We start from the raw sequence: 19,536 nt of genomic DNA on the forward strand, positions 1-19,536 counted from the left end.
ATTGAGGAAGTAGCTTTAACCTGTCATGAGGTTTCTACCTAGCTAGCTATTGTAGTAGTTAGCAGCCTACAACTCTCAATTTTTGATAAGTCAACTAATTTTAAATTTGACAAAATTTATCAAAAAGTTACTAAGATTTAAAGGCTCCTCTTCTCTTGAGTAGGTAGTAGCGCTACCACTCGCCATCAGGCTCTCCGCACTCGTCATTCTCCAAATTCACTCTCTAAAAAGAATATTCTTATCTGGTCATCGAGATTCTCTTCTCTATATTCAGTTTCTCCGCGTTCATTCACTCTCTATATCTACTCTCTATACCAAGTACCAGCCGTGGGACCCACACGTCAGATTTTTTTATCTCTTTCTTTTTTCCTTTTCCATTCTCTCTCCTCCTCCCATTCTCTCTCTCCCCGCATTTGGACCTCGGCGCCCCCGGCGACCTCGCGGCGGAGCAGGGGCCCCTGCCCCCCCGGCGCCCGCCCTGCCCCCCGGCCGGGGCTCTCGCCACGGGGCGCCCCTCCCCTGGCGAGCAGGCGGCGTGGCCGGCCGAGCGGGCCCTCCCCTGCGAGCGGCGCCCGCGTCCGCCCCCTCCCAGACGGCATCCCCTTCCTCCCCCTCCCTCGCCAGCTCTTCTCCCTCCTCCCTCGTGGTGGCCATGGCGGCGTGGCGGCAGTGCCCCGCGTGTTGGCCATGGAGGCGGCGGGCGGTGGAGCTCGCGCGCACGGTGGCCGGAGCGGGCGGTGAGCTGGGTGGCGCGGAGACCATGGCGCGACGGGGCGGCATCCACCAGCGGCCCGTGGCCTGCCCCTCCCCTGCTTCGCCTCCGTCGGCGAGACGCAGCCCCCGGTGGCGGGACGGTGCGGGCGAGCGCGGCGGGGCACGGGAGCGCGAGGAAGGTGAGCGGGAAGAGGCGGTGACGGAGGTCTGGAGGCGAACAGGCGAGGTGGAGCGCCCGCGGCGTGGCTGGACCACCTCGACCCGGCGCAAGGGCCTCCTCGGCGGCGCGGACCAGGGGCCTTGCCAGCCGTCCTCGTGCCGGGTGTCCGTCCGCGCGTCCGCCACGCTCTGCCTCGCCGCTCGTCGGAGTGGTCGTGGCGTCGTGCGCGAGCGGTGTTCGTCCCTGCACCCGGCGGCAGATCTCCGCGCGCGTGGGCGGCCGCCCGTCCCCGTCCCTGCCCCCGGCAGCGGAGCTCAGCGCGCGCGGGCGCCCCCCGCGGCGCAGGAGGATGCGACGGAGAGAGAGGGCGAGGGCGGACTCGAGCTCCGCGGCACGCGGCGGGGGCGAGGCAGCCTCGAGCCTGGGCGGGTGGGCAGCGGAGGTGCCGGGCTCAACTGCCGTGCACGCAGTCGAGGCGCTGGGCGGCGCTCACGCGGCCCGCGATGGGCAACGGCAGTGGCGGGCGGCGCGTCGCCACGGCGGGGCTCCGGCCAGGCGGCCCCTGCTCCGTGGCGAGGCGGCGGGCGGCCGGCCCCTCCGAGTCACGACGGCGCGTGGCCTGTCTCCGGCGGCGGGGGCGGAGGGCTCCGCTCTCCTGCCATGGCCTCTGCGCCGACCGCCTCGAGATCGGCGGAGGCGCAGGCGGCGCGGAGGCGAGCACATGGAGGAGCAGCGGAGCGATGGGCTGCTGCTGCCCCACCCTCCTCCGGGCGCGACGGTCCGGCGCGTGCTAGCGGCGGCGGTGGGCACGGGCCGGTCTGGACGTACGCAGCGGGCACCCTCCCTTTGCGGCGGCGGCTCCTCACGGCGGCCCGTCCCTCCCGGCGTGAAGCTGTTGGGCAGCGCGGGCCCGGTGCCACGGTGGCGGCGTAGCGCGAGGCCGCTACGAGCGCTCGATTTGGCGAGCCGCTCGCCGTCCGCAACGATTGCGGATGTTATAGCGCGCCCCGCTGCAGTGATTTCTTGCGCTAAAACGCACTGCAAAGGGGATACAGAGCGGGTTGGAGTACCCACCGCGGACAGCCTCAAGCGGGGCGCGCCGCAGGGGCGGTGTGTGCGCGCAGACGTTGGCGCGGGGTGCGTGGCATGGCATGGCACTGGTACAGACGTACAGTGGTACTCGTGGTGCGTCCAGGCCATGGCGCTGCGAAACGCCGGCGCGCTGGCGGGGCCGGGTGTCCGCACGGCAGGTCGAGGGGAATCACGATCACGATCACATCAACCAGCAACGACCCAGCCATCAAATCATTCTCAGTTAACAAAAAGAATTATCTACAGATTACAGTTTAAAAAAATATTATTACACGAATACAGGTAGCTTGATCAGGTGCGCCACCGTGCCACTGGATCTCGATCATCCAGAGGATCGCGCTTCGCCGGAGCGCGCGTGCGCATGGCGAGGCGCGCACGTATGAACGAGCGATCGGGTGCCGCCGGCGGGCGCAGCGTGCGTGCCGGTACGTGTTGGCGTGCGTGCCATGCAGGGGGCAAAAGGGCCTGCCCGGGCGGCCTTTTCCCTTTCTCTGAACCGCCTGGCAGCAGAGTGCAGAACTAGCTCCTGCAGCACAGGGGCTGGTGCGCGCGTGTCAGGAGGGGAGGCGCGCGAGGTTGGACGGACGGACGGGGACCAGGCCCGCCCTGCGCAACGCGAACCATGGACGATCTCTTCGAGTTCGAGTCGAGTCTCTCGCCGCCTCTCCCATTCCCAAACAGAGAGAAAGAAAGCGCGCGGCCCGGAGGCCGGAGCCCGGAGGTGTCACCGCTCACCAGTCGCACGACAGGGACCAAGAAGGAAGGGGCAGCAGGAAACCAAGGGGGTCCGTGAACGCACGACGCTCGCTCTCGCGTGACGACTTCCCGCGCGCTGGTGGAGCAACCGGGCGTCACGAACTCGATATTTGTGTGGTTCAGAATTCGTAATCGATCGAATTCAGGAGGTCTCGAATATACGGAATTCAGCTAGAATTCTCAAGGATCGCTTGATAAAAACGGGATCCACAGAGCCCCCGCCGCCTTGTCCGCACACACAGCCGGCCAAACCCTGAAGGGTCACGCCACATGCTTCGGTGCGACCGAGCTGTCACCCTGGCACACGCGTGCCAGCGAGCCTGACGTGGCAAGGCTGAGTCGCGCCACATGCATTGGCGCGACTCAGCCTAATACAGATCCACCCGGCCAGCCTTCTCTTCCTTTTTCTCCTATTTTTTTTCCTCCACTCCCCACTCGACCCGACCTCCATGGCGCCGCTCCTCCCTCTCCTCCTCTAGATCCACTCCATCCTCCACCCGATTCGAAGAGGAAACGAAGGAAAACCGATCCTTGAAGGTAACTCCTCCATTCTAACCAATTAGTTTTTTTTTTCATTTCGCGGATTTTTTAGGATTTGAGTTGGTTAGGCTCTGAGACGGTGGGTCCGAATTGAGGCTGTGCGCGGGCCATTCTCTTGAGCGGATGTCGATTAAGGTCCCCATCTGTACGGTGCCGCCTCGCAATTGCTCTCCCGTTGCATTACCGTGGCATCGGTGGTGGCAGGGGCTGGGAACTGTGCGGTGGTACCTGACGTGGCTTCCGAGTCGGGTTTGGCCGGCTGCGGTGTCCTGATTCGCTGTTCCTGATGGACACATGGATGGATCATGCACATATACCTTGTTTGCGATACCTTCTCTCTATTCCTGTCGATACCCGGCTGCTACTGCTGCAGAGGTGATCTCTCTCTCTGTGTGTGGAAAATTAGTAGGCACATCTGAACGTTGATGTGCCTGGTCTCATCCCCTGGCGAGAGAGAAGGTGTGCATGTTCGCAGCAGCAGAGGATTGGGAATTGTAGGGCAAGTTTGCTGTGGTTCCAGTTGGGGTTTTGTCAGGCAGTGTGAGAGCTAGCCTTGTGATTGATGGATCCTTCCCGCTCTCATTTGTTTATCTGTTTGTATATGCACTCGTGTCTGAATTTTCGATTACATGCTTTGCCATTGAGAATTTGATAATGCCATTTGTCAATTGACCCAGATATTTATATGAAAATAGACTGCTAACGAGTGGGCGAGTGGCAATGATGATGAGCCCCCCTTTAAAGGACTTGCCTCCTGCAATATTACGTACACATCATGTACAGATGCCGACCGTGCCCCTCCTGCAATATTATGTACATAATGTACAGGTGCCGTATTTATAATATTATTTCCATTTCTGATACTTAATGATTGTAATTAGCTATACATATATTGAATAAATTCTCTTTCATAGGAGGACGTCGCGGCCAACAAGGGGCTCTCGGTATTGCAACCCCTCGTAGGAGCAAGGAGGCACCACCTCAAGACATCGTCAGCAAGGAGTCCGAGGAGACATCAAGCTCAGAGGATGCAGATCCTAACTATCTGGCTCCCTTTACGCCATTACTGACGATGCATCCTGTGCATGGGAAGTCATTATCAGGACGTGCCCACAAATGACTAATTGTTTTATTCTGTCTACATTTAAATTGTAGGATTATGTAACTCAGTGCCCACATTCACTTGTATGTCTAGGTGTATCTATTCAAGATTATCAGTGTGGTGTTATTTCAGGTCTGTAATGCCGTGGAGATCAATTTTTTTAAATGACAGATGTTTTGGCCCTGATTTCCTTATAAGAAGCTAAACTCGGCTTAGCACTTCCTTTACTATGTTTGCTTTCCAAGTTCTTGTTATGTTTTATTTTCATACTCTTTTTAGTTATCAGGAGTCGCGCCATTTATCTTGGCGTGACTAGTTAGCAAAAATTTGGTCTGGGACAAATCTGGTCGGGGTCAAAGGTTGGCGCGACTTCTCACTGAGCCGCGCCGCTACTCTTTGAAGAGTCGCGCCAAGACACTCGGCGTGACTCGTAAAGGAGTCACGCCACGCGGTAGCACTGACCAGATCTGGACTGGAGTAGTTACGCGCCAATTAGTCACGCCAAGGGAAATGGCGCGACTCCCTCGCATTGGTGCCAACCAGATTTGGCTCAAGATACTTTGGCGCCAAGGGAAATGGCCCGACTCTTTGCAAGACAAGATACTTGATTGCCAATTACAAGATTGTAGATATCACATTACCAGTTTGATAGGACATTACAATATACTCGATTGCACAAAGTGTCGTCCATTACACGTCTAATAATAATAGTACCAATACATGACCACAAAGTGCACATTACAAGTTCACTATAAGAATAATTCAAATTACAGTAGTGCATGATAGATAAACAAGATCCATGTGCAACAAAAGACACTCTCTTCCACCGCTGGACCTGGAGCTGCTCTGTCCACCGCTGGTGTTGTCCGAGAATGTGTTCGTCGCGGGAGGTACTGATTATATAAGCACATTCTTGAAGCAGCATACAAATAAGCAAAGGAAAAACACGAGGGGTGAGGTGAATGTAGAGGTTTCTTACACAATATAATACTCTTTCCATGCCTGCAATCATCTAAGAATAGAAACACATAAGTTTAAATAAACCAGACATGTAAAAATATTGCTAATAACCTTACATCATTCAAGTACCACATTATAGACAATTACATGGCTTCATTATCATCAATTTATTATTAGCCAAGTCATCGGTGCAAGTAGAGTAGTGTTGGATCAAAAAAGAAATAAGGGAAATGGATTGTACCCCAATGTTCTAATTATAGTTCACTTTAGTTTTATTCTAAGTCAACTACTGTAACTTTGATATTGGATCAAGTTTTTTATATAAATATATTAACACAAGATGGTACAAAATAACTACACTATCTAGACATATTTCATGAAGATTTAACTAACTAGATGTTGTAAATACTGGTTCATTCTTCTATAAACTTGATCATAATAAGTGAAGTTTGACTTAGGACAAAATTAAAGTGAACTACAATTTAGAATGGGGTAGTAGTTCACAGACTTTGTTGCAGCTTAGTGCATTTGACTACACTTCGTGAGATGCAAATTGGCTAGGTACAATGAGACTATGAGAGTAGTACAGTAGTCACTTAATAAGGCACTAGGTATGTGTTTGTTATCAGGTCAGAGTCAACGTAATTGGCAGTTATGTTGGCAAAGTAGAACAAGTAGTAGATTTCGACGATGCCGCACACAAACATGATTCCAGTCACATGAAAACGTCATAAACCGGTGGGTGAGGAGAGCCATAGAAAGCAGGGGCGACAACCTAAGGGTGGTCCCGAGCTCCGGGACAGTGGATGGTTGGCGAAGAGGGACATACCGGGAGCAGGGACGAGGATGGGCACCACCCTGCCTTGCGCCTAGGCGGGGGCCGGCACCCTCGCAGAGTACAGCGTGGTGGGGACGGGCGGCACCAGCACGGCCGCAGGCCTGGCCTGCCGGTCGCGCGGAAGCGCATCAGGTGCCGCGCGGCCATTGTTGGGGACGAGAAGCACTGGCGCGGCCGCGTTCAGGGACGGCGACGGGTCGTAGGCGGCCGCGGCTGGGGACGGGTGGCGCTGGGCGTGCGCGACGGCTATTGATGGGACGCCTCGGGATCTGGAGGCAGTGATGGAGATCGGCGAAACGGTGGAAAACCAATTGATTAGAATGGAGGAGTTACCTTCAAGAATTGGTTTCCCTTCGTTTTCTCTTCGAATCGGGTGGAGGATGGAGTGGATCTAGAGGGGGAGAGAGAGGGGCGACGCCATGGAGGTCGGGTCTAGTGGGGAGCGGAGGAAAAAAGAATGGGATGAGGAGGAAGAGTAGGCTGACCGGGTGGGCCTGTATTAGGCTAAGTCGCGCCACGGCGCTGGCGCGACTCAGTCGCGCCAAAGCATGTGGCGCGACTCGGCCTTGCCACGTTAGGCCCACTGGCACGCGTGTGCCAGCGTGGCAGCTCGGTCGCGCCGAAGCATGTGGCGGGACCCTTCAGGGAGTCGTGCCACGGGGCTTGGCGCGACCAAAAGGGCTAGTTCTTGGAAATTTAGATCTACACGGGCTATTATTAAAATATTAGATTAAAAAAGATTAAAATTTAAAAACATTCAAACTCTTCTTACTTCCGCCTCCCTTCTCTCCCGTCGCAACGTTCCTCTTGTACGCGGCACCGCCAAGGAGATCGAATGGGCCATTGTTTATTTGGGCCGACGATTCGGGCCGAAGACCTTCTTGTTGGGCCTGCGGTTCCGAAGTTCTCATGCTGGTCCTGGTCGGCCAGGCCCAGGTGGGGTTGGCCGGAGCACAAAGAAACGTGCCAAGTCAGCTGCGAACACGTACTACCTGTTTACGTTTGCGTGCTTCGAAAGCGTAAGCCGACGCCGGTTTGCCACCTGAATTTGCTTCCCCTCGCCAGCCGGCCACCACACCTCCGGCGGACCGAATTCCCCAGTGGCCTCGACCCGCGCGCTCGCCCGCCCGTCCGCTCCCGTAGCGGTTCCAACTCCGGTAAGCCCTACCTCGCTCCGATCCCTGCTCGAATTTTGCTGCCGCCGGCAACACCGGTTGCCTCCAAATCTGTGCGGCCGCGATTGCTTCTAAATTTTGCTCCGTCCCGTTCTGGTTCGATGCGCTGTGACTGTGAGCGCGGTAGGGAGTCTAGTGCTGTGACTCAGTCTGTTTGTAGGTTCCGCTTAGAGTTTTGTTGCTTCTAGCGGCGCGATTGTGCTTGCAGTCCAGATGTTTTCTGGTGCTGCCTGTGACTGAGGAACGGTAACTCTTTTGTTGATGCAGTCTGCTCTTATACCGCTCCATGTGATGGATTTCCTTTTTGTTTGCTCTAGGCTCTGTCCAAAATTAAGCAAATAGTGATCGGAGAAATGCTTAGTGGCTAGTCTCCTTCCTTTTGGCCATGAGTGTTGTTAATTTAAGTTCCACTGTCGGACAGGCTTCTGTTCTTTCAGTGGTTTATATTCCGCTGGCTTCAGTTATTTTTGTTTCAATTCTGACTGGGTTAGTGGCATGTGCAATCGATAGCATGCAGTCAGGAGTTGAATGCTGTGACTCAGACTGTTTATAATGTGCAATTCAACTGTTATTTCTGGTAGCCTTGCAATTGTGTTCGTGTCTCACTCGTCCCTCCCATTTGTGTATGGGAGGAGCAGTAGTTCTTTTGTTGGTATCATTTGGTCTTTACACTGATTCGTTTGCTGGATTTCTCCGTGGCTGTTCTATAGATTCTGTCGAAATTTAGACGAGTAGTGGTTGGAGACACTCATCCTCGATTTGGTTGTTTACTGTTTTTTTGTTAACTTAGGTAAAACTTCCTGCTGGCTTCTATTTCTTCAGTGCTACATTGGGCTGAAATTTGTTTCGTTGTCCTTATGGATAACTTCTTTTGCTGCAGCTTATTATTTTTTGTACTGCGATATGAGCTGGCGTTTTATCGTTGTGGTTTGTTTTGATGCAAACTTGTGCTTGACCTAGTATCGTTTGTATGACTGTACCCAAAAGTTTATATACTGACAAATGTAAACCTAGCCCTTTTTTTAGGACTTGAACATAGCTTTATTTTGACACCACATAGTATTGATGGATGACTGGCTTGCTATTGTGCTCACATATCACAGCTTTTCTTGCTGATATGTTCGAAATTGAATGGTCTAGTGTTACTTTTCTGTAAATTTGCATTGTAGATCTTCAGACGTCTTCTCAAACTTTAGCAGTGTCGTTAGAATTCATTAAGGTATCCAAGAACTGGTTTGACACGAGGATCGTTTATGTCAACAATGTGTTTTGATTTCGAAAAAAACTTTTTTGGTTGTACAGCAAAGTGTTTTCTATACAATTTATTTCTCAAAACTGTTATATAGGGGTTGTAGCTTGATAGTTCTTGAAATGCAATTAGCAAATCTACCAGAAAACAACATGCTGCAGCATTTTTGTTGATAACTTAATGCGTCTGTTTGCTGATGTATTCTCATTTGAAATTAAATGTTTTTTCTTAGCTTTATTCTGATAATCCATATAGAAATGCTTTATCATTGATGATGGTTAGCAACTCACTCTTTACCCTTGTCTCGCATCATGTTCTTTGAAGTTAAGATATATTTACTTTATGAATACTTATGAACGACAGATGGGATTACCAGATGAAAGAGTGCAAGTAGATGCACTAGAAAGACATTTATTGGGTGGTTTATCTTCAAACTACTATAACAGAAGTATTGAGGATGAGGTCCTCCATGATGCATCATTTGCAGAAATGGAAGATAATTTTGTTAAGTATAAAATTTCCCAGTGGATTCTTTTACCTTTATTACTAGTGTTAGCTTGGGGAGTAGGAGTGCTCATGCTACTTTACCTACCTATTCGGATATATGTATGTCGGAGGGACTTCTGCTCAAGGAAGTTGTATTTGACACCACATGCTGTTGTTTATAAGGTATTCACATGAGGAATAAGTAAATTACTCTTTGGTTTTGTAGTTATTGATCTATTTAACACAATGATCATATCAGGTAAACAAGCCTGTTGCATTTCCTTGTTTTGGGGTTTTCAAGGAGAAATATGTTATCCTCCCTTCAATTTCTGATGTTGTTGTTGAGCAAGGTGAGCCCAATGTTATGCTGAATAAAATCGTCAGTGATTGATAATGAAAATGTCATCTGCTTTCAACTCACATTTCATATGACGGGATAGTGAAAACGGCATAAAGAAATTAAGGTTCTATGTACTGTGGTTGGTCTTGTGGAAGACAATGACACGAGTTATTCTTCCAGTGTTTTTTTCCCAGCTCTCATCTATAAATGTTCAGGTGTATGTGTAACTTTATAGAATGAAAGTAGGACTGTATGATCTAGACTATAAGATCTTGACTTGGTTTGGGGATAGGCTATATTATACTAGTAAAGTGCTCTTACTAGAACTTAGCAACAACATATTCATAACCTGTTCCATACCTATCTTTCTGAGATTATTTCCAGAAGCCAATTCTTTCTGACAAATTTACAGAAAAGAAACTCCCTCCTTTGTTCTTAGTTCTTACCTGCGAGAACCTGTGTCAAAAAGTTTCTTCATTATGAGTATAAGAGAGAAGCGATGTTTGCTGCAAATAGCTCAGTTATTTATCATATGATTTCTGTAGGTTATCTCCAATCCTTTTTTGGGGTATATTCTATCAGAATTGAGAATGTTGGTGTTAGAAAGCCTCCTAGTGATGATGTAAAAATAACTGGGGTTGCTCACCCACATGATTTCAGGAAGGTATTTTAGTATTTAATTGTGCCTCAGTTTATCTTGAGTTTTTGTTGAAATTTAATCTTGGATGTACTTATTCAGGCTGTTTTAATCCATCTTTTGAACATAAGGAACCTGAATTTCAGTAGGAGAGCCCCATCTGATGGACAACAGAGCACAAATTGGAATCCTATAGCTAGTGCTTCAGTATGTCTTCGGTACTCTTGAACACTGAAAGTTGTACATTGTTATTGAGCTACACATTGGCATGTCAAACTTTCAAAATACGCTTTACTCATATCAGCTACTATTCCTAAACAATATTTGGTTTCCAAAATGCTTGTGAAATATTGAAATGGCTTAAGGAATTTGTTCTGATGCGTGATATTACGCTGTTCTGATGCATGTAATGTGGGTGATCACTGTAGAGATGTATTCATTGCGATAGCTTTAAAGAATCACACTTAGAGGAGAAGGTGCAGGCCAGGGAGAGGAAGAAACTAGAGAGTTGGGAAGCTTTTACTAATTTATTTCCTTATGAAACAAGGAATCCAGGATACAATGCTATCCTTTCATAGGAATGACTAACTTGATACCTAAGAAGTATCTTCTCAAATACATAGAAATAGGTATCTAGAAAACAGATAACTAAAAAGCTTATTTCTAACAACCATAATCCTTGAATATCGGGGATTTTCAGTTGTTGCACTGGTACTGAGTACACTACAGAACAGTGCATGAACAGTATTTTCCGCGTATGGCAAGTTTTGATGTAGTACTCATGACAATATTGACATTACATTCAGTCAACCATTCAACTTGGATTATAAGTTCTGTCAGCATAGTGTTATGCATCATCTGGCTCTGTGTAAACTGTATAATGCATATTTCTCATGTTAAGATCAATGAATATGATGGTCTCTAACTTCAACAATTATAATAAAAATCAGTCACATGAATTGTAAGGCAACCTCGAAGTTAGTACTATTTTCTGACAGTTTACTTGAACATAAATATGTCCTAATATCTAGTGTATTGCTTTTTTTAACAGTATACTAGGATTAAATATGTTAAATTTGCGTTTATCTGTAGAACCAAGTTCTTGATTTGTGGTCACATAGACTGTTTTCATATGCTCTTTGTGCTTCACTGTGCTATCTAAAATTTGGAAGTATATACATTGATATTTTCAGGAGCCTCCTCTTGGGGATTTGATACTAGAGAAGCTTGATGAAGTTGAAATCTCTGTAAAGGTGATAGTTGCAGAAACGCTTTGCACTTGATTTAAGCAATTCTTTCAACACTCTGTTTTAATTGATATCACTGCATCACTAACAAATGTAGTGACTAATGTAGAATTGTAGATAGGTTGTGCTAGTGGCTGTAAAGGATGTATGAAAAGCTTCAAAAGGCACAAGAACTTCAGATTTAAAACTTATACTGGTTAAGAGTTAGGAGCATGTGCTGCCATCAAATTGTAGCTGCTGAGCACAGGATATATATGAGAGTTTATATATGTAGGTCCTTTAATGAACACAATTTTCACTTTTCAGAGTTACAAACCTTTCGCTCCGAGTTAAAGCTATTCACCAAACTTCCAGTATTATTACTGTTTTGTGGTGATCTAGGTCCACATCTACATATCATAATTTCCCTTTTTTTTCCTTTTTTTGTGTGTGGAGGGCGATGCCTTTAATGGTCATTTAGAAGTTCAATTTACTGGGTTGGTTCTCCTCGTTTCTAAAATGAATATTCCTTTGACTCAGAAAATGCAAGCAATGGTACAGGGTGTTGAAACTTCGAAAACAAAGACCACATCCAGTTGATTAAATATATGTGGACGCTTGACAGGTATGCTAAGTTTAGTTAAGCTGGCTTCTTTCCTACTTTCACTATCCTGTGCATGCATTCGTCTTCAGTAGTAGTTCAGGTCCCCAATGTCTGTTTCACTTGTGTTGTATCATAGCTTCTACAGATGACTGCATGACTTGGCCTAGTTGCATGAAATTTGTCTGATTGTTTTGATATTGGACCATTAACCAAACTATCAAAGAGGGATCTCTAGCACATACTAGATAAATCCTGCTTTCTTTTCATGATGAATTTGACTTCCACAACATACCTGCATAGCACTGATAAGTATTCTGTACCATGTTTCAATAGGGTCACTGTCGCTGGCTCCCTGTATGGTTTCTGTTCACAATACTGTACCTGTGCCAAGCAAGAATTTTATTGGAAAAGGTCCATTTGTGCAGAAATCAAAAGGTTATAGCTTGATGTCTTCCCCCCTTTTTTTCTAATAAGCGACAGAGCAATGCTGTTTACACAAGAATCTGTCTGAGCATGTAGCAATCAGCCCAACCTTTCCACCTGTTCAAGTATCAATCAAACCTCAAGCATCAGTTAACGAAACCGCTATGGCCTATGACCACCTGTAAATCTACAGCGTTCCAAAATTGGTGATAGCTTTGCTGGTTGGTTGCGCTTTTCTTGACCCAGATGCTGGCTTGACAGACAATGAGACAATATTTCATTATGCAGAGTTCAAACCATGCCATTACTATTTATTAAACCAAATTATGACCTCTCATGGTATTTGCAGTGGAGGACAAGCATAGCGCGGAGCCAGTGGTGGACAGGTGTAGCGCAGCCGTCATGGACGCCGAGCCGGTAGAGGACAGGCGTAGTGCCATCAGGCACGCAGAGGACACCGACGCTCGTGGCCTTCCACCACGAGGTGCGGGGACGGACGCTGGGGCCGGGGCGCGTGGGGTGGTTGTGCTGCCGGCTTTGGAAGAGACTAGAAGTGAATATGACGTCCTCACGTCCTACAGATAACGAGTAACTGTCAGATTACTCATTATAGTGTAAATCCAAACAACCTGTAAATTAGAACGATAGCTTATATGTAGAAATAGGAACTTATGTGTGTAGTAAATATGATATTTAAATCAATCAAGCTCAATCTAAATGACGAGAAGTCCTAATTACTAGAAAAATAAGATATAAATGATCATTGATTAACTTAAATAACTAGTGATTAAGTAAAATAGATTTTATGTGCATGAATCATTAGGGGGGCTGTGGTCCCTGCCAGCCCCCCCTGCTCCGCCACTGCCCGCAGCAGGAAGAAAAGATCGAATTTTGATGATTATGTTTTTTTAGTAAAATTGTAATTCTAGCTTTGTTATTGCTGAAATTTTTTGCCTGTAATCTTTTATTTTCTTGTTATATTTTTGGTCCTTTTTGTTGTACTTTTTAGCCACCAATGGAAAACAAAAGCTTCAAACAAACATGTAGCTTAGTTTTGTTATTGCTCTGAGGCCGCCATAGAGTAGACATTTTTTGTAAATATGCTTTTCTTTGCTAGTATTTTGGGTGCTATAAATATTTGGTAAGTATTTATACTTGTTTTTTTTGTCAGTACATGTCGTGTACAATCATATCCATAAACCATGAGTTGGGCTGTTAACAATTAAAGTGGAAGTCATTAGCCATTGTTTGATTGGTTAATAACAGCCTGCATGTACACGTTAGAAGCACTATTTCGACAAAACAGGTAACAAATGCGCCTGTTTCAGCCTAACTGGTGCAAAGGAAAAAAACGGACCCACAACACCTTTTTGTGAGGAAACCTAACGGACAGCAGGCAACCATCCAACCGTTAAAACTTGTGATTGATGGATACCACAAATATCAGTGGACTGATGTCTAAACACACCCTTAGCATGGATCAATGAATCTATAATAAATGGAGAGAAAGGAATATAGCATTCAACTTCACACTACCGCAACTTTGCAAATGCAACTTGAGTGCTTAAAGGACAACTCAGTGGTTCATTTAAATCTATGAGGACATGATAGCTAGTCTTCTTGATGAATCCAAAAGGTAACTAAGTAGATGTCTAACGTGAAAGTGATATGGACATGATGACTGTTGACTTCTAGTTATGCATTCCACTATGTATGTGGCACATGTTCTGAGGTACAATCTCTACGGCTAAAAATATTAATTGGGGGAAAAAATTTGGTACCTCACCAACCTCCCCCTCCCCTCATAATTCTGTCATACCATAATAATCTTGATCGTCCGATATCTCTCCGTAGATATATATGAATCATGGCTTAATATAACTCTGCAGACAGTAATGTTACATTTCTTATGACAGAAACTGGTCAACAACAATTTTATTCTGATCGATCATATACATAAACAGAGACACATAGCATAGGCACACTAAAGATACATGACAAGCCCCTAAAAGAAGGTCTTCATCTCATCCTTGAAGTCCATGAGATGCTTCTCCTCCACACACTGCGTCATGATGCGAGTTCCCTTCTTCGGTGAAGGTGGAGCCCCAAGAACCGCCACTGCCATGTAGTCTGCATAAGTGAATGGTACAATATGGTTTGGTGCACCCCACCCATAGTCAACCTCAAAGAACCCAAGCCTTGTCCAATCAGACACAAACAACACATTGTGCTCAAATGTCAACTGGTATGGATCCACACTCGCATCCCCTGCTGCCCACTTGGAAAACTCCAGGGGAAGCCTAGCCTTCCCATTCCTTATCATCCTTATCACATCAAGCAACCCAGCAGTGACAACCTCCTCAGCAGTAGCCGTCACAGAAACTGGATAGAAGCAGTTACCATAGAAGCCCCCATTCTTAGGCAGCACCTGAGTGAGGAGGTGGCGGGTGTTGGCGAAGAAGCAGACATGAACTTGGGACTCCAAGTTGTACCTGAGTGCCTTGGTTCTTGCTTGCCAAACCTTGGCGATGGCAACATCAAAGGTGGAACAGTACTGTCCTGTGGCCTGATGGTACTGGGTCTTAACATTGGCAATGAGGTCAGAGGTCACATCCATGGTGAAGTGTTGGAACCCGAAGGAATGGAAGGATGGTGGTGCCCCAGGAAGCAGTTTGGGTGGGTTCGGTATTAAAGCCCGAGCCCATATGGGTGCTACTGTGGGCTTCTCCATTCCACGAGCAAACTCAGAAATTGCGTTGATGAATTGGGCTGCACCCAGCCCATCTGCAAGTGTGTGGACTGCTACCAGCCCGACCACAAATCCTCCACATGCAAATTCTGTAACCTATACATACATAGTTAAGGTTTTTTTCATTATTAATTCCAATAGCATGGGTGTTTAAACGATATATAAGAGAATAGAAACATCCACCTCACCCTTAGATTATTGTCATGCTTTCCCTCTTAATGAAAAATACGCTCAGGCACGGTTGCGAAAAAAATAGATTATTGTTATGCTTAAATAAATTGTTGCATTCAGTTGGAATTATGAAAGGCCAGTGACTGATGGATGGAAAAGTTGGGGGAATAATGCGACGTACCACTTTTTTTTCACTAGGAGAGGTAACAGAGGGCCTCCCCAGTGCCAACGTGGTGGATCGAACCCCGGTCGCCGGCCTGGGGGCTGGCTCCAGAGCCACTCGGGCTCACCAGCCCCACATGGGACGTACCCCTTGACGAAGCGAAGATATGGATACGGTAATTCATCATTATTTTCTGTATGTGGTGGTTGAGGATTTTGACTAGAGGGAACAGGAGACAGTAGTGCCCTACCTAAAGCAATGGCTTTACATTTTAGTGCTTCACTTGTTGGAAATATGGGGTGCTGGCTTGTAATTTCCACCTATACCATTATCAGGCGTGCACCATTGTGCATTTTTTTTTCTGTAACCTCAGGAATTTTCTCGTACTTCCTGTGTGTTTAGGCTATTAGTTGGCTGTGTGAAGTTCCAGACACCTGAGTTAGGTCTTGATGTATCTCTATCTCTATCTCTACTATTTCTAAAGCAAGCAATAATAATTCCACGGCATGTCAATCAAGATCCTAATCGGAATCCAGATATCAATCAGAATCCTAATCGGAACCCGAATAAATTAATCCGAATCCTAACCGAAAAACAGACAATTAATACCTCGCGCAGGCACGGCATGGGTTGTACATGGAGTTTCCACAAAAAATTAGTGGCTTCATGTAGGTTTGTGTAAAATTTATATTACTCGTAGCAACGCACGAGCACTATGATAGTTTATATCTATTCCTAAAGTATGTAAGGTTTTCACCTAAATTTTTAGTTTGGTCCACCAAAATTTTTAGTCTGGTCCATTGTGTCATTGATAGGTAGGCTTAGTTCATCTCGTATGAGTCGGACTAGCCCTCTTACTTTGCCGCACGGACATATTTGCCTAGTACAAGAATAAATAAGTAAAGTTGTTTAGGCTAAATGATATACTATATATACGTACCTAATCTTGTTCAACCACTTCAATTGCATTGATGGTGTCTACCTCCGCATGCAACGTTTGATGTATAAATAATTCTTGAAACTTTTCTTCGAACCTAAATAATTGCATAGGTGCGCTAGCTAGACATCATGTATAGTCCACCAGGGATCAGTTTTTCTCTTCCACGCAAACAGAATGATGGCAAGAAACTGGCACCGAAAAGGCACTATTGAAAGTGCGTCATAATCACTAGCTAGTAGTTCTTTTTTTTTGCGAGGACACTAGCTAGTAGTTTTAACATCATAGTATACCACCATTTAATATTTATAATTCTAGGAACTTATATAGGATGACACTTTGCTGACAACCTTTGAAAGTTCAACATACAAGTGCCGATCGGCCAGAACCGATAATAACGTTATCGATTTTCTCGGCTCCTGGCTCTCATTTCTATCACTTGACTTTCACTACTAGAGAAAACACCATCAGTTTGAGTGAAAAAGGCATGCTATTAGCACCAGTTGCATGACCCGGTACAAGTCACGCGAGTTTTCCACACGAAATACGCGCGCATGCGGGATGAACCGATGTCTTGTTTTTTTTCTTGTAGTGTTTAAAACATTGTCCACTTATTAGGAAAATGGTACAATATGTAGCCACTAAAAAGATTATTTTTAAAAAATAAAAAACGGTGGTCAACAAGTAGCTAGCCTGGAATGCATGCGAAGATTGGAAGACGAAGTACCTGCATCATGACCGGAATACTTGTAGGGTCAACGCCTTCCTCTGGAGCGGGCAGCAGCTCTTCCTCGGAGACCATGAGCGGGTAGTCGAGGCCATTCACGTCCTCGAGGCTGCAGTCGGCGACGGCCTCCACGAACCACGCGCCGTCGTCGGTGCACTCGACGCAGGCCTCCCCGGCGGCGACCGAGCCGACGAAGCGGCCGGCGAACGGGCGGTAATCCACCAGCGCGCGGGACAGCGCCGCGCGGATCACCTCCCCCGGCCTGGCAGCATCGTCGTCGTCGTCGCCGCAGCCGGTGGTGGAGGACTGCTTCTTGTTGTGGAACACGTGCAGGGACCGCACCGTGTGGCGAAGGCCCGGCACGCGGTCGATCGCCGACAGCTCGAGCGTCGTCGTCTCGGCCGACGGCGGCGCCGGCTCGGATGCCGGCACGACGAAGGACTGGGATTTCCTTGTTACGGTGATTTTCACCATGGTGGCTTTGGCGCAGCTACACGCAGCTCTTGCTAGCTTGTGCTTGTGCTTGTGCTTAATGTGTGCTGTGGAGGGTGGTGCGGCACATTGAGGTTGTACAAGATGAGTACTTATAGACAGGGGAGGACGTTCAAAATTCTTTTCTGTGAGGTGTTTATTTATCCATGATGTGGCTTTGTGACGGTGATTAGTACGTATTCATTCTAATGTTCACCATGGTGAGGGTACTTGTCTCTATGACTTTAGAATGAACAATGGAGACTAAAATAATGGACAGACAATGGGTAGGTGATTCGTACCCAGGAATTCTCTAGCGAAATGGAAGATGCATGTATTGATAGAGAAAGCTATGACCTGATACGGAAACGATAAAGAGGATTTTTACGGTGCTGAGAGAAAATAACAGCCATTCATAAGTCCCTATCCAATGGTTAAAAGTCAAAAGGAACCAGTTGCGAAATCAAGGATTTATAATTAAAGCATCTTCCAGGATTGCCCTATATCATGCATGTTGGATCTCTATATTATATCATCTCACAAATGGTCCGTTTATGTACGTTTTGTATAAAGAGAACGTATTTAGTGCAAACCACATCCTATATGCTTAACATGCTTAACAGCTTAAGGATGGGCTTGTGTCTCTCTTCATTCTCCTACGTTTTCCGTTTTAGAGGAGTCAATTGTAGGGAGCCGTCGCGTCCTATAAATGCTTGTGGTGGATCCTCCACGGAACCTGCTTGATTAGGTTGTTCATGGTGGAATCTATCTACTCGAATTAGCATGTTTGCTCGTGTTTTTCAACATTTATTCTTAGAAGGAGAATCAACTTTTTTTCGTGCCAACTTTTTAGAGCTGCTCATAGAGGTAAACTAATGAGATGATGTGTAGGCTAGAGTGTTTGTTTACACGTCGTAGTTCTAGAGTTCTGATTAGTAACAAGTGCTCATATATCATATTAGTAGAGATCGACAAGCTACCAAACGAAGCATCTTATATCGCTTTCCGTTGTTCATTAGGAGAACTACATGCAGGGCCGGCCTTGACTTTTTGGTGGTCCGGTGCGGAACAAAAAAGTGAAGGCCCCCGTTCACCATATACAAATATAAGAAATTAAATTGGCAATCGTGCATGACAAGCAGGCGGCAAATCGGTGATCTGCAGACTGTGGCGGCATCTCATGAGGAAGTCTAGGCATTGAGGCGTGCAGCTGGGCAGACGATGCAAGAGTTATCGATTGGTCTCTTCCTCTCTATTAGGTCTACTCTCTCTATGTAAACCTGCAACTGGGCTTTGTTGGCACTTGCGACTTTTTCTTATCCTAGCGCAGCTCGTTGCTTTATTCATCCAACTGGGCGGAGATGTCACACCCAACAATATTATGGGTTACAAAGTCTGGGAGGGATCATGCCGAATACTTGGATGATTCGGTCCATTTCAACACCTGAATAAGCTAACTTATAAACATAAGTGTTACTTGTGACTTGACAGGTCTCTTAGCATAGTAATTTTTGGAGGCCCCGCAAATTTTTGGAGGCCTTTGAACTTGGTTCTTCTCCTTCTACTTAAATGACAAAGCGGAGCTTCCGCAAATTTATTCAAAAAAAATTTGGAGGCCTGGTGCAGTCGCACCGCTCGCACTCCAGAGCTGGCCCTGGCTACATGCCACTTGTAGGCTTTGCACACGTAGTCTTTCTAGTTTTACGCTTACGCCTCTCTGACGTGAAGAAAGGTCCCGCTACAAATCAGAACCGGTGAAACTAACCTGCATATTACAACAAAATTTGGTTTGGTAGTTCATTTGCTCGCTGGTCGTATGTGCATTTGTATATATATCCACCAAAGAGAAGTCAGATATAGGTCGACGACGTTTAGCTGTGTGAAGGATAAGATCGATTTGGCACTAATAAAGCTACCATCATTGGTGCAACCACCGTGCGTTTAAAGTACATCCAATCCAAAATATATGTAAGCAGCTATGGTTTACCTGTCGAACCTAGCTATTCAACCAGTTTT

General features: G+C 46.7%; 3 protein-coding genes across 12 annotated transcripts; 2 read left to right on the top strand and 1 right to left on the bottom strand.

The window, feature by feature from the left end:
- The first annotated feature begins 652 nt into the window (after positions 1–652).
- LOC120667986 (spidroin-1-like) lies at positions 653–1,807 on the top strand. The gene has a single exon (XM_039947953.1). The coding sequence runs from the start codon at positions 653–655 to the stop codon at positions 1,805–1,807; it is 1,155 nt and encodes a 384-aa protein (XP_039803887.1).
- A 5,340-nt stretch (positions 1,808–7,147) lies between these two features.
- Positions 7,148–13,450, top strand: LOC120666544. Of its 10 annotated transcripts, none has more exons than XR_005671779.1 (8): positions 7,151–9,255; positions 9,332–9,422; positions 9,958–10,076; positions 10,224–10,256; positions 11,243–11,302; positions 11,816–11,900; positions 12,213–12,314; positions 12,652–13,450. XR_005671779.1 is itself a non-coding variant. In XM_039946412.1 (7 exons), exons 1-6 carry the CDS (start codon positions 8,929–8,931, stop codon positions 11,873–11,875), a joined length of 762 nt encoding a protein of 253 aa, XP_039802346.1. In that variant the 5' UTR covers positions 7,152–8,928; the 3' UTR covers positions 11,876–11,891; positions 12,648–13,450. The 10 variants fall into 10 exon arrangements, 7 of the variants coding, with proteins under 7 accessions (XP_039802350.1, XP_039802348.1, XP_039802349.1 ...); XR_005671778.1 differs by having other exon boundaries at positions 7,153–9,255; positions 10,152–10,256; XR_005671780.1 differs by having other exon boundaries at positions 7,154–7,319; positions 8,950–9,255; positions 10,181–10,256; positions 12,213–13,450.
- Positions 13,451–14,157: 707 nt separating this feature from the next.
- Positions 14,158–17,735, bottom strand: LOC120666545 (acyl transferase 5-like). The gene is made up of 2 exons (XM_039946417.1): positions 17,050–17,735; positions 14,158–15,147 (listed from the first exon to the last, which is right to left on the bottom strand). The coding sequence occupies exons 1-2, from the start codon at positions 17,521–17,523 to the stop codon at positions 14,308–14,310; spliced, it is 1,314 nt and encodes a 437-aa protein (XP_039802351.1). The 5' UTR covers positions 17,524–17,735; the 3' UTR covers positions 14,158–14,307.
- Positions 17,736–19,536: the final 1,801 nt, after the last annotated feature.

Source organism: Panicum virgatum, chromosome 3N (genome assembly GCF_016808335.1).
Source record: "Panicum virgatum strain AP13 chromosome 3N, P.virgatum_v5, whole genome shotgun sequence".
NCBI classification, from domain to species: Eukaryota; Viridiplantae; Streptophyta; class Magnoliopsida; order Poales; family Poaceae; genus Panicum; species Panicum virgatum.